The 24,181-nt window shown below is 44.7% G+C and overlaps 9 protein-coding genes across 13 annotated transcripts; 4 read left to right on the top strand and 5 right to left on the bottom strand.

Moving 5' to 3' along the window:
- Positions 1-175: 175 nt before the first annotated feature.
- Positions 176-1,173, bottom strand: RB195_001489 (uncharacterized protein; the record flags this gene model as incomplete). The annotated part of the gene is made up of 3 exons (XM_064198284.1): positions 176-527; positions 603-966; positions 1,116-1,173. 3 exons carry the CDS (start codon positions 1,171-1,173, stop codon positions 176-178), a joined length of 774 nt encoding a protein of 257 aa, XP_064054165.1.
- Positions 1,174-1,341: 168 nt separating this feature from the next.
- On the bottom strand, positions 1,342-1,659 carry RB195_001488 (uncharacterized protein; the record flags this gene model as incomplete). The annotated part of the gene is made up of 1 exon (XM_013452571.2): positions 1,342-1,659. One exon carries the CDS (start codon positions 1,657-1,659, stop codon positions 1,342-1,344), a length of 318 nt encoding a protein of 105 aa, XP_013308025.2.
- A 5,042-nt stretch (positions 1,660-6,701) lies between these two features.
- RB195_001487 (uncharacterized protein) lies at positions 6,702-7,555 on the top strand (the record flags this gene model as incomplete). The annotated part of the gene is made up of 3 exons (XM_064198283.1): positions 6,702-6,876; positions 7,024-7,126; positions 7,270-7,555. 3 exons carry the CDS (start codon positions 6,702-6,704, stop codon positions 7,553-7,555), a joined length of 564 nt encoding a protein of 187 aa, XP_064054163.1.
- RB195_001486 (uncharacterized protein) lies at positions 7,310-7,555 on the top strand (the record flags this gene model as incomplete). The annotated part of the gene is made up of 1 exon (XM_064198282.1): positions 7,310-7,555. One exon carries the CDS (start codon positions 7,310-7,312, stop codon positions 7,553-7,555), a length of 246 nt encoding a protein of 81 aa, XP_064054164.1.
- Positions 7,556-7,734: 179 nt separating this feature from the next.
- Positions 7,735-8,635, top strand: RB195_001485 (uncharacterized protein; the record flags this gene model as incomplete). Of its 2 annotated transcripts, XM_064198281.1 has the most annotated exons (2): positions 7,735-7,999; positions 8,052-8,635. In XM_064198281.1, the coding sequence occupies 2 exons, from the start codon at positions 7,735-7,737 to the stop codon at positions 8,633-8,635; spliced, it is 849 nt and encodes a 282-aa protein (XP_064054161.1). The 2 variants fall into 2 exon arrangements, with proteins under 2 accessions (XP_064054161.1, XP_064054162.1); XM_064198280.1 differs by having other exon boundaries at positions 7,735-8,112.
- A 506-nt stretch (positions 8,636-9,141) lies between these two features.
- RB195_001484 (uncharacterized protein) lies at positions 9,142-9,837 on the top strand (the record flags this gene model as incomplete). Of its 2 annotated transcripts, none has more annotated exons than XM_064198279.1 (1): positions 9,142-9,837. In XM_064198279.1, one exon carries the CDS (start codon positions 9,142-9,144, stop codon positions 9,835-9,837), a length of 696 nt encoding a protein of 231 aa, XP_064054159.1. The 2 variants fall into 2 exon arrangements, with proteins under 2 accessions (XP_064054159.1, XP_064054160.1); XM_064198278.1 differs by having other exon boundaries at positions 9,220-9,837.
- A 725-nt stretch (positions 9,838-10,562) lies between these two features.
- Positions 10,563-20,743, bottom strand: RB195_001482 (uncharacterized protein; the record flags this gene model as incomplete). Of its 3 annotated transcripts, XM_064198274.1 has the most annotated exons (12): positions 10,874-11,004; positions 11,056-11,186; positions 11,249-11,361; positions 11,881-12,009; positions 12,128-12,275; positions 12,331-12,506; positions 18,977-19,045; positions 19,638-19,734; positions 19,799-19,999; positions 20,124-20,247; positions 20,410-20,526; positions 20,683-20,743. In XM_064198274.1, the coding sequence occupies 12 exons, from the start codon at positions 20,741-20,743 to the stop codon at positions 10,874-10,876; spliced, it is 1,497 nt and encodes a 498-aa protein (XP_064054155.1). The 3 variants fall into 3 exon arrangements, with proteins under 3 accessions (XP_064054158.1, XP_064054155.1, XP_064054156.1); XM_064198276.1 differs by lacking the exons at positions 18,977-19,045; positions 19,638-19,734; positions 19,799-19,999; ... (1 more) ...; positions 20,410-20,526; positions 20,683-20,743 and adding exons at positions 10,563-10,674; positions 12,848-13,446; positions 13,978-14,625; positions 15,888-15,942 and having other exon boundaries at positions 10,878-11,004; XM_064198275.1 differs by lacking the exons at positions 10,874-11,004; positions 11,056-11,186; positions 11,249-11,361; ... (1 more) ...; positions 12,128-12,275; positions 12,331-12,506 and having other exon boundaries at positions 18,965-19,045.
- Positions 16,795-17,163, bottom strand: RB195_001483 (uncharacterized protein; the record flags this gene model as incomplete). The annotated part of the gene is made up of 1 exon (XM_064198277.1): positions 16,795-17,163. The coding sequence occupies one exon, from the start codon at positions 17,161-17,163 to the stop codon at positions 16,795-16,797; it is 369 nt and encodes a 122-aa protein (XP_064054157.1).
- A 2,002-nt stretch (positions 20,744-22,745) lies between the features above and the next one.
- Positions 22,746-23,980, bottom strand: RB195_001481 (uncharacterized protein; the record flags this gene model as incomplete). The annotated part of the gene is made up of 4 exons (XM_064198273.1): positions 22,746-22,923; positions 23,007-23,086; positions 23,449-23,562; positions 23,873-23,980. The coding sequence occupies 4 exons, from the start codon at positions 23,978-23,980 to the stop codon at positions 22,746-22,748; spliced, it is 480 nt and encodes a 159-aa protein (XP_064054154.1).
- Positions 23,981-24,181: the final 201 nt, after the last annotated feature.

Below are 24,181 nucleotides of genomic sequence, written 5' to 3'. Positions count from 1 at the left end.
CGCCATGGTTGTCCAAGGCTTCCACGACCGCTTCCGTCTCAATTGAGTCGAATGCCTTCTTCAAGTCGATGAAGGTGAGACAGAGCGGCATCTTGTACTCTCGTGATACCTCGATGAGTTTCGAAAGAGTGTGAATGTGGTCAGTCGTGCTGAATCCTTTTCGAACCCCTGCTTGCTAGCACGGCTGTCCTTCATCCAAGACTTTTTCAATCCTTTTAAGGATCACTCTTGTGAAGAGCTTGTACATGACGGACAATAAGCAGATTGGGCGACAGTTGCCGATGTCATGTAGATCTCCCTTTTTATACAACAACACGGTCTTGCTGATCTTCCACTGTTTAACAACCTTGCATTCCGACAGATAACGTGTAAAGAGCCTCGCCAGGGTGTTGATGAGTACTGGCGGAAGGCTCTTCAGGTGTTCTGGTCTTATTCTGTCGGGACCGGGTGCCATACGATTTCTTACCGACATGATAGCATGTCGTATTTCGGACGGGAGAACCTCTGGAGTGACATGTCCGTCTTCCCTCAGATGGTGAGGAGGCAAGTGGACATGGCTGTCGAAAAAATCAGAGTAGAAGTCTTAGATGATTTTCTCCAACCCCCTTCTCGATGCAATGGTTGTTCCCTTCGGGTTCCGGAGAGCAGTCATCCTCGTCTTGTGACTGGCGAAGTCTCGACGGGCATAGCGGATGCTTTTCCGCGCCTCTGCAGCTTCAGCTAGCACTTCTGCTCTTCTCTCTTTATGGTCTTCCTTTCTGCAAAGCCTTGCGAGCTCGGACGTGAGTTCTTGGTTCCCTGCGGCTCGTGCTGCTCCACGCTGGTGTATCAGCTCAAGAGTTTCAAGAAACAGGCGTCCCTTGGTGGTTTTAAAACTCTCAGCCTTCTTCGCGCAGTCGTGAAGGTGTTCAACAAGCCGATATTCCTTGTCGATGTTGTCCGTTGCGGAATCTTCCCAAAAGCCGGCTAGCGTAGCGAAGAGATTTCACTTAATGATAGTTCTGGGATTTCGGAGGAGGCGATGGTCCGATCCCGTAAAGAACTTTGGCACAGCAGCGACGTCCGTCAGGCAGAACCTTCTATTGACGATGATGTGGTCTATTTCATTACGGTACCCTCCACCGGGTGACTTCCAGCGTAGAGACGAGGGCTTCTGGAATTGCGAGTTCCCATGGATGGTCTTAGTCTTCATGATAAACTCGGAGAGCCTCTCCCCTGTTCATTCCATTGTAGGCCGTGAGTCCTGATGTGAAGTCCCTCAGGCGTTCTTCTTGGGTCAACTTTGGCGTTGAAATCGCCAATTATGGCCTTGTAGAAGGCATGATCTTCTCGGTAGAACTTCTACAGGACCATATAGAAGGCTTCGACTTCTTCTTCGTTGCTTGATGTTGGAGCGTAAGCGACGAAGATAGTCAAAGCTGGTGTTGGATCACATCTTCTCATCCGCAGACGTCCGATTCGGGTCGTAAATTGTTCGAAAGAGTCGATGTTCTTCGCCATACTCGTCTTGACGAGGACGCCAACTCCACATACACCTCTACTGTCGCATGTTCCTAAGAACAGTTCTTCTCCAGTTTCATATACGGCGTTGAGAGGGTGACGTCGTCTCGTCTCGGTCAGTCCGATGACGTCGTACTTAATCTTCTTGGCTTGCATCATCAGATCTTCGATGGCCGTTTCCAATGCAAGCGCACGTGCGCGTGTGTACAGATCGTCATCCTAGTCCTTTGCTGTTTCGGTAACCTACATGACTCCTGCAACCCTGTCTTTCGTTCCAAGCTTTCCTCCGGAATCAGGAGACTCTTTTCTATTAGTGTGGCATGCAAAAAAAAACTTTAAAACCCATGGGCAGGTTGCAAGCCTCTAGTCCCATGAGTTTTTGGAAGAACTCCGTTCTCCCGGAGTGGACATGTGGAGCTTATTTGTTGGAGGCGACTCCAAACCGCCTCCCTTGCACCTCCCAGTCAAATGATTGCAGGCTTTTGGCCGGACCGGAGGATGTCATGAATCAGTCCTAGCTCAGCAGAAACAGGGAGTCCATCCCCTGAATCCACCTGCGTCTCTGGGCAAGCACAAGGTCGCTTTTGGTCCGCGATTAGCCCCTATCCGCCACCCGAGGACGCGCCACGTAGCCTCGCGACCAACCGGCTGTGATCCCTCTAGTGAGGGAGATCCGTGGACCGTGTATGGTGAAGAGGCAAAAGGACTTTCCCTCATACTAAGCAGCACTGCCACGGCAGGCTTAGCTTTCAACACAGGTCTTTCCTCGCCCGACCCATATGGATTTTCTCATACTAAGCAGCCCTGCCATTGCGACTTAGCAATGGTTTATTCTTAGCTAGGTTTCAGACTCCGAAAATCGGAATGTCGAATGTGTCGAACTCCTTCTCAGCTCGAAGACCCTGCGGAGGACGAACTTCCGCTGCGCATCGCAGTTCAACGCTCAGAGTACCCTCCACATCACAATGAGGGGGTAAACCCTCGTGGGGTTTGAACGAAGTTTATGTGGAATCAAAAGGATGCTAGTGCGGAATCCAGGCGACCACAGTAAAGCATTGGAGGAAGCGGGTATTGCAAATACCTAATGCGACTGTCACGGACTGACAAGTGCACAGATAGAGACTGTCTCCATAGAGACCGTGACCTCAGACCGTGTACTTGTCAGTGAGTCTCAGACTCTCTATATAGAGAGTTTTCAGACTGTGTACTTACAACGCGAGAACAGTGTCCACAGATGCTGTTCTACATGTCCTTTTTGGAGCTGGATTAAATTCCATGTGATTGCTCTACAAGAGACGAAAAGCAGAACGAGCGGCGTACTACAGATGAATGTCGGTACACTTGTCATTCGTAGAGAAGGCTCCATAAATGTAGGCGGTGTTGATTTTGTTGCGCACCCATCTGTTGTACATATTGTCTTTATGTTTATATATTCGCCTGCATATGTAAAGTCCATAGTGAGGTTAATATTGATTCCTCATTCCTCATCTACACATGAGGAATCATTACAACTAATCCTAGAGAACAATAACACCTTTTTCTTCGATGAAAATTAATCATGACCTTACCAGCAGGTGCAATGCCCGTTAAAAGGCCTGATAATTAAAAGCGGTAAGTTCCGGGATATAGAGACTTCGAGACAAGTTTGAGGAAGTTATTGATTCATTTCCACATTTGCATATTATTGACATTTTTACTTATTATATCGACGTAGAAATTCCAAAAAGTTTGAAAACCTACACGATAACCATGGACCGGACGAGGATACTGTAATACAATAATGCTTACCATATACATATATGTACACATTACCATATATTTTCACATTTTTCTGTACAATCGTTAACATTGAGACGAAGAATTGTGCAGGCGTCCCAAAGTGTTCTTACCTACCCTGTCAGGGACTATTTTACACAGTATGTATGCGCGAAATTAACGTTTTAGTGGATGCAATCAGACACAATTTGAATGGATAGACAAGTTCTGAACAATTTTCAGTTAGTCAGTGCTAACCATACTATTATTTCGGGCAAAAACAACAATCCACGTCATTCTTGAGAAGGCCCGTTGACGCATTTTTCGTAGAAACAAACAAATTAACACGGAAAATACGCGAAAACAAGATGACAATAGGAACTCAATCAGTAAAAAATTTTATAACGAACATGAAGCAGTTGAACATTAATTTAGACCAAAGAAGAACTCTTTCAAACAAGTGTCAAGTACATAGAGAGCTCTTTGAGTGCTTCTCTGATACCTGTTATTCTTGAAGGAACTGATGCACCCGCTAACTGTAGTCCCTTGGTAAAGAGTAGTTGTAATGGACTCTTTCTATTCCAATAAAGCAGTGGATTTTCGAAGGATTTCTTGCTGTAAGCGACGAGAGTTTGTGACTTTTGTAAACTTGTGAACATCGCTAACGTGGGTAATCATACTACAGTGGGCAGATTTAGAGGATCAACAGAAAAATCTGCCGATTCACTAGGTACTTGTAAAAAGCAACACTTTTCAACATGATACGCCGACAAGTAATTAGGGAAGGACCACGGTTAGAAAAAAGCTGTGGATCACAGCGATGATTTTGTCCTCTTCTCTGATCTAATGACATCAACATGCTGTCGTGCATAATTTTTATTCAGCTCAACTGAATAATGTGAACTATGAGAATCAGAGGACAGGAGCAAAACAGCACAGAGAATGACAGTTATTTCTAGTCTGATAAATTCACTTTAGATTGTCTGGGTGTCAAAATAATGTATGGATGCGCTCCTAAAAACCTTATGTACACATTTCAGAGTCCTTATTCTTACATTGAAACGGTGTACTTAGAAGTGTTGATATTGCAAGAAACAACAATTTAAGCATAATTTTAACTAGAATTATTTGGGATCGATATTTGTTGTTTTGAGCTTCATATCTAACTCCAAAATCTATTTCTCTTCATTTGCACTCCTGCTATTTCTTGAACGTGAATTTTTACTTTGCCTTTTTTCGAAGTATATCAAAGAAAAGTATACGGATTGGGCGTGATGTTCTATTTTTACTCAGAAAGGCTACATTTGGAGTCACATTCACCAAGTAGTGGCTAGTCCCACAGTAGCTAAGACAGACCAACTGCTACTCTAATTGAACGCCTAATTAGATCCATGAATGAGAACAAAGATAAAAGACAACTACTTCGGAAGAAGCTGGCTACATAGGTCCACGCCCACCTATAATTGCCAGCGTAGTGCGCTGTTACGCTTTCACATACACGCCCAATTTGTTCTGCCTTCAAAGGCATCATCCCACGAATCTGAGCTGGTGCAGATTTAAGGTGGAGTATTCTTATAAGGAATAGTAGATTACGGAGAGGAGGGTGATTCCGTCCATTTCCTCCTAGTTGCTGTAAAAAACGACCCGGAAGATGCGGCGCCGCACAAGGCTTCAGTCGAACTCCTTGTAGAAAATAGTGCCTCCCCATAATCTACTATGCCGTATACGAATACTCCACCTGAAACACCAAATGAAATCCGTACTACCTCAGATTCGTGGAGTGATGCCTTTAAGTAATCAACTGATAGAGCCATGTTATTCCGACACTCAGAGTTTCCAGCGTTCTCTTTATCTAATGCCGCACCTAAAACTTCAATAAACAATCTCTCATTTACTGTCCTTTCTTGCGATTCAATCAATCTAAATTAACGAATCACAGAGTAGGCACTGTTTGGGTCTCGAAGCGAACAGATAGAGTGGAGATGTAATTTTCGAACATGACGGTCGTAACGCTCTGTTCCCTTTAGAAATCTAGAGAAGTGTGTTTGTGTTCCCTGCATCCGTGTCTCGGTGCAATTCATTGCAGGTAGTAGAACGATGGCAACATTTTGGGATTGTGCCGGGAAGGTAGATCCTTTTTTGAGTAAAAGTACTTAGAATGTCGATGCTGAACGACATGAGGGGCGTCAATAGTTGCTGACGTTGGACCACACAGGACTGTTTCACACTCTTTTCTGAATTATTACGCGGAATTGAGCGTGATCATGTGTCATCAGTCATGAACTGACACCCTTGGCGTTATCTCTTCAATGAACGGTCACAACATAGGCAATTTCGGAATTTCAAGTACGAAGCCGTTACAGCATGATGCAATCGTGTAGGAAGTTCAAATGGATTAAAACATCCAAACGATGTATCATCCATAGTCCATTATTTAAAATAAAAATCATGATATATAATAACTGTCATGTGTGTGTTTGTGTGTGTCAGTCACGAAATTCAAAAAGGGGGCTGCGACGGGTCCACCGGCGTCAAGTTGTTGCCTCGACGCCAGAAAGCTATAAAATTGGATGCGACGTCCACCGGGTCCACCGGCGTCGGATTGGTGCGCCGGCGCCATATAGCTACAGAAGGGGGTGCGACAGATCCACCGGCTTCGGATTGGTGCGCCGGCACCAGATACCTATAGAAAGGGTTGCGACGGGTCCACCGGCGTCGGAGTGGTGCGCCGGCGCCACATAGCTATAATATGGAGTGCGACAGCTCCACCGCCGTCGGATGCCTATAGAAGAGGGTGCGACGGGTCCGGCGGAATCAAAATGGTGCGCAATAACTTCATGTGCATGTCGCAAAAGGTAAATTTGATGTTTCATAGCCGTGTCCACTGAGCGCTTTACTTTTCACCTTTACGACTCCTTCGCGCGTCTATTTCCTTCTTCGTTCGCCTCAAGTTAGTAGCAAGCCGTTCTCAGAAAACGCATGCAAACGACTGCTTAAATAGTAGCAAGATGTTTATGTGATCTGACGTAGAACTTTATCTTTATCAGTTGGATGAAGTCTTTCACGTCATTTTGTGCTTAAACATCATTCATTGATAACTCTTGGAGAGAAAAAGGAGGATAACCCAAATTTCGAATAATACTTTCAAATTGTGTCTACATTGTATTGGTATCGATGGAGTGTTCCGAGCTGAAGCTCGAATGTTCTCCAAATGTAGAACTGACGCGTTTAGAACGAAGACAATGAAATCTTTCGCCTTTAGTTATAATATAAAAAGGAAAGAAAGATTGTTGGAGATACAGAAGTCCAATTTCATAGATAACGGTTCTAATATTAATTTCCGTTGATCAGTCAAGGCGAGCGAACCAAACGCCACAGAAAGTCTGAAGTCCGGCTTTAGCCGGACGTTCAGGCTGCTGAATTATACTTCACGTGATTATCTATAAATGGCACCATCAAACCTCCACAACGGTTCACCGCCTCATAGTGGCGTGGAGGTGACACTGGGCGTCGAACTGCGATGCACAGCAGAGATTCGTCCTCCGGCAGGGTCTCCCAAGCTGAGAAGGAGTTCGACACATCCAACATTCCGACTTCTCGGAATCGGAAGCCTAGCTAAGGGTAAACCACGGCTAAGATTCACCACCGTCTTGGCAAAATGTCGCAAGGTGGTTCCCTGATCCATATAGGTTGGGCGACGACCTGTGGTGAAAGCTAAGCTCGCCGTGGCATGGCTGCTTAGTTTGAGGAAAAATCTTTTTGCTCCAGCATATTCACTGCCTCAGTATCCTGCACACTGGGCCCTGCCGTCTCAGACGTCGGACGGTATGGCGACCGGTGAGAGGCGATCAAATCTCATGTTGCTCAGGACGTCACTGATTCTAGACAAAAGCGACATACGCAAGACTCGCCATGGAGACTGTCTCAGACTGTGTACTTACAACGCGAGAACAGTTTCCACAGACGCTGACCTGCCCTTCTCGGAGCTGCAGAGCGTATCAAATTGCTCTGCAGGAGACCAAGTGCAGAAGGGACGACGTACTGTCGTACGTCGATGAATGACGGTACACTCGTCATTCGTGGAGGGAAGGTTCCGTCGCGAAATGTAGGCGGTGTTGGTTTTATTGTGCACCCATCTGTCGTTCATCTCGTCGATTCTCACGAGATCCTGTCACCTCGTCTGGCCATTCTTCGCCTCCGCCCTCTGCGCCAAAAACCCATCAGTATCATCAACTGCTACTCACTAACATCAGCAGCTGATGATTCCGAATTGGACGCGTTTTACGAGGAGCTGGAGTAGTCCGCCACGAGAAGTCCTTCTACAAATTCGTTGTCGGAGACTTCAACGCAAAACTAGGAAAGGCCACAGAAGAGGAATACAGGATTGGAAGATTTAGACTAGGGGGCCAGAATGAAAATGGCAATCGTCTCGCCGGGCTGTTGTCCGCCGCTCGCCTCTTTCATGGGAACTCTCTTTTCATGAAAAAAGATCATCGTCGGTGGACATGGGAATCGCCCAATTGCGCGACTCGTGCGGAGATCGACCACATACTACTCACCAACCGGAGGTGGTGTCTACTTGACGTCTCAGTAGTACCATCCTTTTGTTGTGGTTCTGATCACCGTCTCCTTCGTGCGAAAATACGACTTAGCCACACAACGGAAAAGAACATCTGCTATCGGCAACGAAGGAGAAAAGAAGTCGTCTACGACGATTGCGTACTCGAGGACTCCTTGTCCCAAGGTGACTGGCACATGGAGGAGGACCCAAACGTGGACTACGAGATGCTGCTCAGAGGATTACGAGCCTGTGCTGAACGTGCCTCGAAGCCGCGCACGACTTGGATCGAATTTTGAAGACCACCAAGGAGTTGTTGAAAGAAGAAGGACTTTGAGGCTTGATCCAAATGCATTGCACATTGAGCGGTTAGTAGCAAACACTAGCTGCAGAAAAGCGTTGCTGGAGGATATTTCGAAATACAAGCGGAAGATTCTTGAAGCAGCACAAAGAAGAACGAGTCTAAAGAAGTGCCGCAGGGATCTCCGCGAATATGATATTCCGCTAGCAACCTTTCTGAGCGAAGACGGGACTCGCACGTCTTCTCGTCGTGAGATGGAAATCATTACGGAGAGGTTCTACTCGAACCTTTTCCGTTCATCAACTTCCGCATCAAGCCCGATCATCCCCACTGGTGAAGCTCCACCACGGATTCTCCCTTCGGAATTACGAGTCGCTACCAAGAGCATGAAACCTGGCACAGCCCCCGGACCTGATTTTATATCAGCAGACTTTCTTCGGGCTGGCGGCCACCCACTTGATGTAATCTTAGAAGCGCACATGACATACTACCTTCAAAAAGAAAGGATCCCAAACCAGTGAAAGACATCGCGAACGGTTCCTATCCACAAGAAAGGAACTACCGTCCGATATTGTTGTTGAACGTGTTATACAAAGTATTCACCAAGATCATCCTCACGCGCATATCTAGGACGCTAGATGAAGCCCTCAAGAACAAACTGGATTCCGTCAGGGGTTCATCTGCTTGGACCACATCCAGACCGTGTCGAATATCATGGAGGTTTGCCGGGAATACCGCCTGCCCTTTGTGCTAACCTTCGTCGACTATGAGAAAGCCTTTGACAGCGTAGAAACGAATGCAGTACTGTCAGCGCTGGTCGATCAAGGTGTGGACGCGTCGTATGTGGGGACATTAGCCAATTGCTACGATTGATGCACGACTAGGATACAGCTTTTCCACCGCCCTCTCACCATACCCATTGGAAAGGGGGTACGACAAGGCGAGACTATATCGCCGAAGCTGTTTACGGCTGCATTGCAATGGATAATGAAATCACTATCCTAGGAAGAAAGGGGCATACGTGTTGATGGGAAGATTTCTTTCGAACCTTCGTTTCGCGAACGACATCGTTCTCTTTTCGAGCAGTACCAATGAAGCAGAAACTATGCTCAACGAATTGAACGAAGCAGGGAAGAGAATTGGACTACGAATAAACAAAAAGAAGACACAGTTCATGAAGAACGTCAGGGAAGCTACGGACCAACTGACAGACCAAGATCTTCGTGCCCATCTGTTCGACTCGACAGTTCTTCCAGCGCTCTGTTACGCAGCGGAGACGTGGGCAGACACCACGGCCACGTCTAGAAAGCTAATTACTACCCACAGAGCCCTTGAGAGATGTCTCCTGAAGTTTAACCGGCGCACACAACACCTAGCCGGTCTTCGTAGCTCCGACTTAAAAGGAATGTCCCGTCTTCGCGACCCAGCGGAATATGTGTCAAAAGCAAAACATAGATGGGCCGGTCACATCATGAGAAGAATCGACGATAGATGGACTAAAAGAACGCTAGAGTGGATCCCAAGGGACGCTAAACGCCCCCGAGGGAGATCGCCAACGAGATGGGGTGACGTGTTCGCTACACGGATGGACGTGCTGAAAGCTCAGCTGGATACGGCTCAAGGACCTCGTCAACGTCACTCACGAAGCTTGAGAACATCTTGGATGACAATGGCGAGGGAACGAAACGAGTGGAAGAGATGCTGGGCCCGCACGTCCAGTTAAGACGGACCATCTAAGTATCTAAGTAAATAAGACACCATCAAATAACTGTCGTCTATATCCCTTGCAAAAAAGAACCATGCAGCGGATTACGATACTCAACTAAGTAATGATAATATTTGTTGAGGAGGCATTATCTGGAGAATGCATGGGAATTTGAGGTTTGTTTTCAGTGACCTACTTGTGGTAAAAATAAGTGGCCGTAAATCACTACTAGGTATTTCACTTATTTTTTTATTATTTCTCGCTACATTTAAGACACCATATGACTCTGTTGTTGTTGAGATAAAAAAGATTAGTAGGTGTGCAAAATCCTGTGTAATTTCCAATCGTAATGCATGCTGGCCCTTAACAAGAATTTAACATCGAAAAGTGGAAGACATTGGAGGAGACTATCCTGGATAAATGATAAACTCAGCCGGCATCTCGCATTGAGCTGCATATGATTATCTCATACGTGGTCTTCATCGACAGAATATATAATTATGGCGGATTCGTGACGCGAAATTGCCATACTCCACTCTTCACGCCTAGATCTTGCTAAATCCTGAGTCATAATGCGTGAAGTTGCTGTAGAATGACTGATTGTGAGAATGCTGTAGAGAATGTTCGTATTTGTTCTTTTGAGGAAAAAAACTAGACAATTACCTCCCTAAGCCTCAAGAAGCGATTTGCGTTCTCATCACTGCGGAATATGTGAAGCTATTGAACACTCTTTATTATGATTTTTAGTGTTTCTGTGGTACAGTGTAGTTATTGAAGTGAGCCGTGTGAGCCAGATCCACCCATGAGATAGGAGCTCGGATAAACGTTGACCTTGTCGTTAACATAGGTTCGCACCTAAACGGATCGAAGCAGCATACCAGTTAAATTCGTCATACTGTCTTTGTTATTTTACTCCTCGTCTTATTTATCACCAGACTTCATTCTCTGCAATACTCTTGATTGCTCCATGTTTAAAGACACCATCTGTTCGGAAATGAAGAAAAATTCCTTGCTGAAGAAATTCCATTCTTTCTCCTTCACATCAAAGAACGCTTTACCCTCCAGAACTCTGCTGACACATCCGGTTCTCATCCGTCAACATCATTCCAAACGCTTCTTTCCTACACTGCTCCAGATTCCGCAGTAATTCAATGGCTTCCGTGGCCCAAGGTGCCATTTGGAAGGCTAAAGTGTGGGAATCATCAAGGATGTTTACATGTTTCTTCAACTACATACCTGCAAATTCATCAAACTGTAATCTCTTTTTGAAACTCATCATCATGCTTCTATTTAGAGCCACTAGAAATCTAGTACTTATTGTGGTATTGTAACGAATGTCGTCATTGATGAGATTACGTTGGAATCGCCTAGAAAACTTCTCCAATTTTGTGATAGCTCCGCAACACATCACAGCTTTAAAAAATCAAACCTCATGTGTAGAAGAAATAACTTTGGACTGGAATAGTAGATGTACCCGTACTGTTTCGTTTTTCCTGGTATGAGCTCGTTACGGTAAATATTATGCATGTCAAAAACGGCCACCTCAAATAGACACACTGATAAGCAGTAAAACATTGCACATCAAAATAGCTTATCTGGGTTTGGCTACTTATAAGCGAGCTTTGGTCAGGATGCATGAGTTTGAACATTACAAAAAAAAGGAATAAAGGTTCAGCCTCCCAAATATTCCAATCCAAATTTCGAAAAATGACGATGATCGAATGCTTTCGCCTGCTCAAATTGAATACTACACCGCGTATTGGCAAATCAATATATTCAGCAAGACTGAGCATAAATGAAAATTGTCTCTATACCAGGATAAAAGTACTATGCATACCCAACACCGTGAGATAGACATCACACGGTGTTGGGTATGCATAGTACTTTTATCCTGGTATAAAGTGAGACTTTTCGCAGAGATGGGACTCTTCCTTTCTCATGCCCATGTTAATCTCACCAAAAAGAAAAGACGTTAGCATTAAAAAACTCTCATTAATAATTTATGGCTTTTCACTTAGAATAACCTTTTCCTCATCACACATTGTCTAAAATGAAACATACACGTTCAGGGCGTGCGAACATCTTCTTCGAAATACGATAATCGTATCGTATACTGTCGTCGGCAATGAGTCTAGACGCAGGAAGCATGAAACGAATATCTGATGGTGTTCGAAGAGACTCCCAATTTATCTGAAAGAAAAAAGGTTGCAACACTTTTGAAAATCTTCGCAGAATCATGGATGAGGTTCGTCTTGCCTTAGAACAAAATTGAAAATTTTTCATAAAAAAGTATTTCTTAGAATCTCACTCTCTGTCTTGTCAGCTTCCAGTCCACAACTATCTCAGCGATATTTTTATTCTCTTTATCGATACGATCCAGCACTTCCGGAATGTTGAGATTTTCCGCGACCGGAAAATCGTCTAGATCAAAGTTGGCAATGAATTTTACATGCGATCTGCAACTATTGTTTCACTATTACTAATAACATGAGAAATTACAACTAGCCACACCTTGCCCGCAGCATACACTCGTGCATGAACGTGATTGCAGCATGGCGGAAGACGCGACTATTCGGATCCTTCTTATAGTCGAAGCGATCGCGTTCGCGCACCGGTAGATCTGACCAGAGAATTATTTCCAAATCCTTGTCTAGTTTACGCTTGTAGAAATCCAGCACCTCTCCAACCTTAAATTGAGATAAATAGAGTAAACAGCAACCAACAGTCCCAAGTTCAACCTTCTTTCAATCTTGACACTGTATATTTGCATGATGCACTATTTCTCTTGGGCAAAACTGAGTTTGATATCCATCTTTATTCTAGGTAACGTTCCGGGGTCGTCGCCTTATTCAAAGCTTGAAAAATCAAGACAAGTGTAATCCATCTATCAATCGCCCTGTCATCACACAAGACATCACTCAGCAATCAGCAATTATTCGCCGATAGTGTCAGAGAAACAGACCAGAATGATACTAACCGTGGTAGCCATAAACTGTTTTTCACTTTGAAAGCGTTGTTGTCAAGACACCAGAGTCTTCTTCTTCCTAGCGTTTGTCCCGCGTTGCTGCAGGGTCTGCCTTTCTGCTTCTTGTCTTCCATTTGGTTCTATCCACTGCATCAGCCGTACACATCCACTATCATATCCAGCTTCACACGGTCTAACCAGCGAATCTTTGGCCTCCCGCGCGGCCTCACGCCTGAAACGTCGAGCTTCAGAGCGGTTTTGGCAACAGAATTTTCCTCTCGCCCCAAGACATTTCAGTCGCGCCTCCATCATATTCTCAGTTTTCGGGACGACGCCAAAGATGGAGCGTGCAGTATCGCTGGATACTTTGTCTTTTAGCGTTATCGTCCACATCAACATTCGCATCTCCGTAGCGTGCAAAACTCTTTTCAAGGCTTTTGTCGCCGGCCAACACTCGCATCCATATAGGGCAACAGGACGCTCAACCGTCCTGTAGATCTTCGATTTGAGTCGAACAGGAACTTTCTTGTCGTACAGTACGCCTGTTGCCACTTTCCATTGCCATCCTCTATCCTTGGTCCGCACTCCATGTACTCGGTTTTTGATACATTGAGGTGCAATCCACGTTGCTGCAGCCGATCCTTCCAAGACTGTACTTGTTTCTGAAGATCATCTCGATACTCCGACGCGAGTATGACATCGTCGGAAAAGAGTAGAGTCCACGGATGCTGCTTCTGGATTCCCTTCGTTATCGTGTCCATGCACAGTATGAACAGCAGGGGTGAGAGAGATGAACCCTTGTGAACCCCTACCTGTAAAGGGAATGGCCTGCTTGTTCAAGCAGCACATCGTACAACGCTGGTTACATATTCTTCTGGTACTCTATGCAGCCTCATAGACATCCATAACCGCTCATGTGGGACACGGTCGAAGGCTTTCTCGAGATCGAGAAAAGCTAGATGCACACTGCGGTTCTTCTCTCGATGTTTCTCCAGGAGGATACGGACAGCATGTATAGCATCTATTGTCCTGCAGTCCTTCACAGAGCTGCACTGGTTGAGTAAAACGCTGACAATTTCCCTCAAACGAGCATCCAGGAAACGCTCAAAAACCTTCATCGTATGGCACAACAGTCGTATAGGCCTGTACGAAGTGCAGTCAGCAATGTCTCCTTTTCCTTTCCAGATAGGCACGGTCACGGAAGTTTGCCAAGTCTGGAGTCCGTCCTTCTGCTACGATCTTGTTAAATAGAGTTGCGACCCACACGGACGCTCGATCTCCTAGCAGCTTCCAGACATCAACAAGTATGTCGTCAAGACCGGTTGCCTTGTTCGACTTCATTTTTGTGAGGGCGGCACTGACTTCGACGGCAGTAATTGGTAGAACAGGGCCCTCGACGCTGGGAACAGTTGGGATGGGAAGATGACAGAACTCTTCGTTACACAAGTGATTGTAGTACTCTTGCCACCTCTCCAGGATCTGACCAGAGCGACGCAGAACGGCGCCATCAACTCCCTTTACGATCTTGGTGTGCTCCCTATCCAACGTTGAGTGATGACGCGCTCTGACTAAACGGTACACTGCCCACTCTTCTTCTCTGGTATCAAGCATGTCGTACAAAGCCTTGTGGTGGTGCGACTTCGCTGCGACTGCCTTCTTAGCCTCCCTCCTCGCCGATAGGTAAGCCTCCCGATCTTCAGGCTTACGTGTCCCTGTGTCACCAGAGCTTATACTTGGATTTCTTTTCACGAATTGCCGCCTAAACGTCCTCGTCCCAAAACCACGTAGCCTTTTGTATATTGGGTTTAGCCAGAGTCTTCGATACCCTCTGCGATGAGTACCTGAAGGAATTGATAGCTTAGACCTTATAGCCCAGCTAAGTGCTCACTGACTCGGTTACATAGTGCTCTCCCTGTTTCGTCAATATACTACGCTCCATTAACTGACATTTAGTTAGAGAGATGATGTCTCCCGATGTCACGCAATCACCCTGCATTCCATTCGGAGAAACGATGCAATTTGGCGTCTCACAAAACCTGTCATAGGCACGATTGCGAACTAGTTTCTTCTGCAAGTTCGCAGGTGGTATGTTCCACCACTCTGATTGAATCTTGCGGATCTGCCTAACGCAAACTTGCTCGCATCCCTTTGCTCAGATTATCTGAAATGAAAGAAAGACGGAAGGAATCTTTGCCCTGTGTTCTTCTCTGTGGGACCGGCGCTCTCACACATGATTCCGTTTAGAATGGGGAACCTTTCTTCGGTACCCACTAGACTAAGCAATATACTATGCCAATATGCTAATAATAAGCTTAGCCATGTTTATGAAAGCAATGACTGATTTTTTGGTCTTCCAGGTATGAGCCGAATGGTAATGAATGAGAATGTTCGTAATACTGAGTTCTCGATACCTCTTTGTTTTCCAATTTCCTTTCTATGAATGTACTTCTACATTGAGAAACGACAGCCAATTGTCCCCAAGATTTTCCCTCGTAAATTTTGTGAACTGATAATGTTTATTTAAGAGATTGAAGCAAGTGTACATTTCGGTTTGCGTTAGACATATAAAGTAATTATAGCAACTTTAACAATCATCTATTCATTGACAGTACGAAAGAAGTTTTCGTTCCAGCACACGGTTTTCCACCTTAGACATGAAAGGAACGGCTAATGATGGAGCCAGTCTTTGCCACATGGCTGACCCCCAAATTTGCCTATTTTGTTGCCCTGACCAGCGAAATATAGAACATCTTAGACATTCACTTCGTATGCCATTAATTGCTGCACCGTGAACCCATACGTAAAATTACAAATTTTACATATTACATACAAATTTTGCTTGCAGAGCAACATCGGAGGATTCAATGTCACAATTTTTACCAAGGCGATTGTGTCATTGAATCCTTCCATATGCTTGGGCGAGGAGGTCTGTGAATACGCTTGCTGAGAAATAGACTAAAATGTACTTGAGTAGCTGGGTGAGGAAAGTGTAAACAAACCAGGACATTCTGTCGGTAGGACCTCCAATATTGCTTATGATAGCCCTGACCTTGTGATGAAAGAGTAATGAAGGAGTTTAATTCATTGCCGTACAATGACTTACTTGACTTAGACATAATCGGCGGGCTGACATCATGACCTGACGTGACTATCATCATTTTCGCCGAGATGTGACGTCCTTGAGCATAGCTCTACCCAACTTTCTCAATCTACTAAGAAAGCTTGTAATTAATCAATCCTTTCGTCGCTACATCCATATCCCGAAACCTTACGTCTCGCCTGAACTGGCTCTCCACGCCGAGAGTTTTTAAGTCCTCTTTCACCACTTCACTCCAAAAATTCCGCTTTCGGCCAGATGGCCTACTCTAGCTTGAGACTAACAAACTGCTCACAACAAGGCGACTTTTTTCTTCTTAGTATGTAACCAAAGAAACGAAGACGATTTCTGTGACTCCCTGGGAGGTTCTGTAAAAATTTCGATGTTCTTTTTCACGTGTCAGTACACCATACCTGCTTCCGAGTAAAGTTCTTCGTTATGGCACACCATCGACTAAAAGTAGCCAAATAACCGCTTAAACAGCTTCCTTTCTTTGGTAACAAGCCTCTCCATCACTGTAGATGGTGTTGCGTAAATCTCCGATCCGTACATCACGTTGGGGCGAATTGTGGATAGGAGGTCTCGCATCTTGACTTCGTTAGTAATGTGGATCTACCATAGGCATTTCGTTAAGGAGTTAAATGAAGAAGGTGCCTTAACGCATCTTTGCTGAACATGTTTCTAGGAGCTGACGTTGCTCTTCAGCACCTTCAGCTTGGTCAATCGTAGAATCCGCTCCAAAACCTTGTTTATAATACGCAGCGAAGAGATTCCTCAATAATTCCTAGGGTGAGTGACGGATACCTTCTTGCGGAGGGGACTCGTGATAGCGTGTCTCCACGAAACTGGTATTCTTTCGATTTCCGTCATCTCATGAATCCCAGACGGAGGAAGATATTTCGCCATTTCTACGCTAATTCCGTCGTCCCCACCAGATCCGCCATTTTCCATCTTTCGATACAGACCAGAACTTCGCCGGTGGTTCCCTGTTCACCGCATATGTCGGTCTTTGAACATGCTCGACTTCAGGGACTGATGGCGCTTGACGGTTCAGCAAGATTTTTAAGTGGTACCTCCTAATTGGAATGGTTGCTTCACCGACAGCCACTGTCACAGTCACCATTGGTGGTGTTGAGTATTGGAGAACATTCTTCCCTTTTGCCACTGTACTGTTTTTGTGAACTTGCCCTCCAACGTTTTTACAAACGTCTTCGCTCTTAACGTCCATTCGTTTTCGCGGTTTTTTTGCAGCTGGCGACACAACTTCTCTTTCAGAAGCCATTCCTGGTTTAAAGCCCCAGTGTAGCGGGAGGCGCATGTAGAATTACAGGTGGATTTTGCTTCCGCAAATGCAAAGACAACCTTCTTTCGTTGCGTTAGGACCGGAAGCGTTTCCCTTGGTCGTCCTCGATGCACTTTGTGAAGCAGTCCGAATCGCAGGACCTCCCATTGGCCCGTATTTCAACATGAATGGATACACGCTGGCAGAATTTTGCTCTGCATTCTTCGTCTTTCAGACCTGCTATGCCTATTTTCAGTTGCAGAGGAACTGTTCGGTTTCTCCTGTGGAACCGTATCTTAAAGCTAGAAAGGGATGGACGGTAGTCAAAGTCGAATGCGACGTCCCAAACAACTCTAGATTTTCTGATATCTGACTTAAGGATGTTCATAGTCAGGACGTAGTAGAGCTTAAGTTTGAGAGTTCTCACCTTCGGCTTGCGCTGGTCCTTAGCGGTTAAAAGGGTTCACACCTGCCACGTGATCTGATGGCGTTTATGATTCCTCTTAAACATGGAACACAGAACGGAAGCAATGATAAGGCCTGTCTGCTCACATAGCTCGGCCATACGGTTGAATGATTCCACTTTCTTAGCACATCAGATTGTAGTTCAAGCTCTGTCTTCGTTTTTGCGTCGATTCCGTCCATAATCGCCTGCTCATTGGTATTTAAGACATCACCACATTAAATTCATCATAGAAGGTGCCCTGCTTATTGTCCTCCTGTTGCGGTTTCCATAGACGCAGAGTCACTTACGATCGAGAGCTTACGTGCTCTGTGATCCCGCAGTCCTGCACATTAGCATCTAGTCGAGGTTGAACCAAAATCCTCCAAATGGTTTTTCTAGTCACAGGTATCGCGCAGCCACCTACTTTATTCATCAGCATAACCGCAGTAGATAGTGCAGTCTCCGATACTAATGACGGGCCGATCTCTCATGCTTGTTTCCTGCAGTGCAGCAAAAGGCACACAGAGATATCGCAGAAAACTGGAAAGAGCGGCTTGTTGGTGCTCACTCGGCCGTTCAGAGTGACGAAACGAATGCTCGTTGCCAAAGATTCCATGCTTCCTCCAGGCATTTGACCTTTTAGGTTATGGGCTTTAAAGATGTGCTAGACGACAACACATTTTATACAATGTATGGGAATCTTTTGCCATAGAACAATGCGGGCTACATATTAGTTAGTTAATAGTTCACACCTTAACAATGCGTACACTAAAGTGGCTCATTGCGGTCAGTTAAAGAAGGGCCACCACGGGCAGGCCGCAGGTTCCCCAGCAATACATTAGAAAATGAAGAAAATGACAAATTGGGAAGGAGAGTATAAAAATATAAGGTGCATAGCGTTGATCAATACGCCTGGGATGCGCCGACGCATTTGACTGCAAACCAGAAACATTGTTTTGAAAACGACGGAAGTGCTCGCGTTCCATCCTGAGACACGTTGCTTCATAGCAAAAACCGGTGCAACGCACCTTTTTCTGGATAAGAGGATAAAGTATCTAGAGATAATCAGTTTGCTGGAAATGCGCCTACTCCTTTGTACTCAAATCAGAACCGTTTGAAGTGTATGAACGCGTGTTTGGGATACACAATGGCTTGTGGGGCTAGTCAATGAATCAAGGCAGTGTTTTTACCCTCCCCGACAAACTTGCTATCTACTTATCGACCCCGGCACTGGGACGGCTTCCAACCGTCGATCGAACACTCATAACCGGACTTCTTACCGGCACTACACTCGAGTTAACTTTAAAGGGTGTAAGCAAAAAAACCTGTGGAAGAGTTCATACTTTAAAAAAAAAACTAAATACTTGCCTGTCTGGTGTATGAATGAGCATAAAAGTAGAACTTGGTTGCTCCTTGAGCAAGCCATGACTCGAAGAACTAAAATAAAGAATTCCCATAATTGTTAAAGGCGTACACCTTATTTACAGGCATCACCCCACGAATGTGGGGTGGTGCGGATTTCAGGTGGATTATGCCTATACGGGGTCGTAGATGGTGCGGAAGAGAGTGATTCGGTCCGTTTCTCCCTAGTGGAAACGGACGATACCTGGAATGCAGTTTCTTATGATGGTTTATGTTGCAATGCGCAACGATTGCGCTCCGCCCAACCCCGCCCCGCTTGCGATTCGTCGAAAACCCATTCGGACGAACCGCAGGCTGGGGGCGGCGCAAAGGTGGCGCGCTGTAATTAAGGACGTCGTAAGAAACAGCGTTTCGAGGTTGTCCGTTTCCACTGATATAGAGATATGGACAGAATCACCCCCTCTCCATAATCTACTACCCCGTATACGAATACTCCACCTGAAATCCGTACCTCAGATTCGTGGGGTGATGACTTGAAGTGAAATAGAAAAGGTTAAACAATGCCCACAGAGTTTTCCAGAGCACCCGACTCCGGTTTTTTTTTCCAAGAACTCTGAGTAGTTCTTCCTCATATAACTAAAATACCTTTTGATCCAAACGCTCTCACCTGAATCACTAGGGACCAGTCAGCCAGATAGAAAACCGGCTGCACACAAACTCCAACAGTATGTTCGTACACATGATTCTCGCCCATAGAAACATCCCTGTCAAATCAACTTCTTAGAAAAAAACAAGCAAGCTGAAAAGCGGTCATACTACACTTCTCACTTCACATTGAAATTGAAGAACTCTTCACTTCCTTCGGCAGCCAGCGATATCTCTTTAATCGAATGCCTTACGAACGAGATATCGATTGATCCGAATCTTGTGGCCATCGTGCAGTACAAATAGTCTTCACAGGATGTATCATTAAAGCATTTGGAGTTCACTTTGCTCCATTTCCCATTAACCAATGCGTTGATCCCTCGTCTGGAAGGAGACGTTCAACTAATGCAAGTACAATAATAGCTGAGATGTCGTACAAAAGTAAGTATAGTCAAAAGAAAAACACAATTAATTCTCCAAAAATTTTGACAGCAAGAAAACTCCTCACCGATTTCGCGATTCTTCTAAATAAATAAATCGAATTTCTTTATCAGAGATCCTATAGGTAGATCGGACGTAAATTCCAGAGAAATTGTTCCATGCTTCTCCGTCCAAATGAGGTACTTGCATATCTGTATTGTATTTACAGCAAACAAAACACCACAACAAAAGTCTTTAACGGCTCTAAAAAATACTAATGGGTTACATGTAACAGGTGAGTCTTGGGGAAGGGAAATTACAAAAAGAGAGTGACTGGAACTGGAACCAAACCATTCTAAAGGATGTGCACCCACCTTCCTGTGCAGGTGGATTTGCTGTAGTAGCAGCAGTCCTGGACGTAATATCTCGAGTTACCTCGCCCTCGTTTTCTGTATTTGAGCGAGTGATCGAAGTCGAAATTATTGCCAACCCTAAATATTCGCCAACGATTAGTGAAATTGAACGATATTTCAAATTATGCCGCTCACTGGGTACAAACTTCTTGCTAAATTATCACCTGTTAATTTCGAAGAAAAGAATACAAAGAAAAACTGATCTCACCATGAAATTACTGTTGACTTACTTACCAACAAGGCACATAAACGCAAACACAAATCCGATACCATGTGTTATTCGAACGCGAACCATTACGAATGGTCACTCAAGATATCGTTCCATTCCATCTTCAGTTCCAGGTCGATCTTATCGATGACCGAATCCCGGACAGCAGTACCCATAAGCTAGTGGCGTAGGTGATTCCCATCTAAATCGTTTGAGAGTTCAAATTAAAACATTCCTCAGTAATTTGAAGTTCACTAAACTAAACTGCTTAAATTACCGTCCTTCATAAAAACTGCTCTTGGATTCTGGTTTGGTGTTCATTCATTCGTAATCTATTGTTGACGTTTGGAACGAAATGCGAAAGCAAACAAAACCTCGTCAACAATCTCCGAGTGAGATACTTTTTCATTTCATCCCCTCAATTTACTAGCCTGATCTAAATTTACGTACAAGAATTGAATGAAGCTGGAGAAATGAGGGAAAACAACTCTACTTCTATGGAAAACATTATTATCTGATCCCTGGCTCCTCGAAAGCATTCCTTTTTCACGCATATTGATTTGTGTATATGTTTACTTCAGTTTGTGTTGTCGCTGATTCCTAAATACCGTGGTTGGATATACCTGCGTCAGAACACCTGAGGCTCGATCCAGTTGCTTAAAGGCATCATACCACGAATCTGACGTTGTATGGGTTTCCAATGGACAAACTCTATACAGCGTCATAGATTGCGGTATCGGGGGTGGTTGCGCTCATCTCTCTTTAATTGTAGTAAAAAAAAACGGCGTGAAAGACTCCGCTTTCCCTGACGATTTCATTTGCAACGCTCCACTCTCGTGCACGCGCCGCATTCACCTGCGCAGGTGTCGAGAGCCAATGAGTTCTCCTCGACTGCCTATTCAAGTGAAACCCATGAATAGGTCGCTGAGAAGACCACAACGTATGCATAGAGGAGCGTTCTGGCGTTCCTCATAGAAACTAAAGCGGTTCCCACGCCATTTTTTTTTAGGACCATTAGGGAGAAATGAGCGGACCACGCTAATCCTGCAATCTACAACTCCATCTCTGGCTTTTGCCGTGGATTCCCTACCACATCAGATTCGTGGTATGCTGCTTTTAAGCAGCTACGTTCGAAGCGACGCAGTGCAGTAAGCGGTTGCGATCGAGCATCGCTAGCTTCACTCGGAGTGCAGCGTTGAGCACCGTTGCAGCGGTGCTAGCGGTCCCCCACTCAGCCCAACCGCTTCCTCCTGCGCGCCGATTACGCAACTGCACCGTTAACCAATAAGTAGGTATACATATATGAATAATTATGAATCTTAGAAATAAAAGACGAAATAAGTCAAAACAGTAGAAAAACGAAAGTAAAGAAGAAGTATTGGATCTTTACCTTCGGAAAAAAGAGGAGGTGACACACCGAGCTACAGGAAAAGGGGCGCTGTGAAGAATGAGAAAATACGGTCCCACAAAATAAACCACACAATCGATTGTTACAGTAACAAAATTCGAACAATTCCCTCCTTATCTCGTTTTTTCCGAGCACATTTTGGCGCTATTCCCAGACACGTGTAGAAGTCTATCCGTTCACAAGAATTCTCGCACAATTACGGTACGTGTGTGAAAATTCTGCGAGTGAAATGCATATTTGCAAATGGTGCATCAGTTTGGAGATCAGTCGGCGGATCTGTCGTAATGCAGGCGCTCTACCTTACACAGAGTTGCTTTCCATTCTGCGCTGTCTCATTAGAACAGGCACCTTGTGCACACTACTACAGTCCTGCAGGTCAAAACTTCCCAAAGTCTGATACCGTTGTATGAGTGGTTGCGAACGAAGCGGGGACTGGCGGTTGCAACCGAGGTGGGACCCTCTTTTGTTGTGGTAGGATTGCAGTGATGAGAACGGTCCCACCTCGATTATAGCCGCTTGCGCATCTCCGTGAGGCATCAGTTCGTTTTGACCCAACTATAAACGTGGAATCGAACTATCTCTTTTTTTTTATAGAAGACAACTATCACATTTTACAAGCACGGTGTATTTAATGCTTTATTTTTGGTGAAATTTTCTAATTACAATCACTGCGATATCGCATCAGTCCAAATTGATCTCGTCGTTGCGAGCTTTTGGTGTCCTCACAGTGGTAGTGGCCATATTCATGAAACTAGGATTCGTGGCCCTTGGCTGCGGCTCAAACTGTCCATCAAACGTTGACTTGCTTTTTGATAAAGCGCTCAGTGGGACTGTTTCACCTTTCTTATATTCTGTACCGCTGAAAATGCAGATTTCTGTCTGGATTTCCTTCTCAATAGCAAAGATCGTAATCGGTTTCTTGCCAAAGTCTGAACGCCTCACTCCGCTTTCCACTCGTTGCAGCTATCGAACTGACAACAGCAGAAGGTCTCGTAAGCCGACTGCCAGTGACATCCAGTCATCTGAAGTAGGGTATGTTGAGTCAGTCAATTAGTGACAATCATGTTCCTAATTTGTAACTTTTCAATTAAAAAAAATAAAAATTGCAATTATATTAGACTTAAAATTGAGGGGAAAAACAATCAGTTGACGCAGAAATCCTTAGGCCAGCCCCGATACGGCCTCGATAAGCATTCAGCTGAGGCAAATTAGTAGGAAAGGTGAGTGTGTAGGTCGAGGAAAGAAAGCATGCGGTGGATGTGTCGACGTCACCTGGTTGAAAACAATCAGCACCAACTTCTGTGCCGGTAGGCGGCCCATTTATTTATTTCAGAATGAAGGTCCTTCCAGAAGAAGAAACATTCATATGTAGATTTCCACTCACCGGACACTTCTCTTCCATATTATGCTCATCGGTGAATGAACTGCATTCTCGTCGAATTTGATTTTTTTTCTTATCGATCTTCTGGATACAGTAGTTGGACATCCCACCACAGTGCTAAAATTTACCGCTTTCTTCTAACATTTCCTGATAGGAGACGTTAAATGCGAAATGAAAGCTAGGGGAATCTGTTTGAAATAAATTCTTTTTAATATTTCCGAACAAATTCCACGGCGATTAATGGGTAACTGTTTCATGGGTGGAAAATACAAAAGTTTTGCACTCTGAGAAGCAGCAAAAAATCTGATCCGATGAATTCTGGAGGACTAAATTAGAAAGTAACAGAGATTATTTTAAAAAGGAAAACCTAGGACCGAATCAATATTAGTTTCTCTAAAGATGCTAATCCAAAAAAAAAGAAACTGACCTTCTCTTCTGTTCTCGTGTTATTCTCGAGGCCTTGGAGTGTTCCTTCAAAACACTTCAACGCCAATGAGGTGCTTACTATGGCGAGTACAAGGAATACTGTACGCATCCTAACTGTACTAAAAATCAACGCAAAAATTGTTAAAAGATTTCCTAGGGAAAAATAACGGAGCAACTCGGATTCGAGGTTATAAAGTGCAAACAAATATGTAATGTCAGTAAAGTAGGATAAAACAGCTAAGAGAGACGCCGAGGCTGTTAGTTGACTGTCACAACGATATCAGAGGTTTGTAAGTTAGAGAAAGAGGAC

This window comes from Necator americanus, chromosome IV (assembly GCF_031761385.1).
Source record: "Necator americanus strain Aroian chromosome IV, whole genome shotgun sequence".
Lineage (NCBI taxonomy): Eukaryota > Metazoa > Nematoda > Chromadorea > Rhabditida > Ancylostomatidae > Necator > Necator americanus.
The sequence above is the reverse complement of the archived record's forward strand: the minus strand, read 5'-3'. Positions and strand labels throughout refer to the sequence as shown.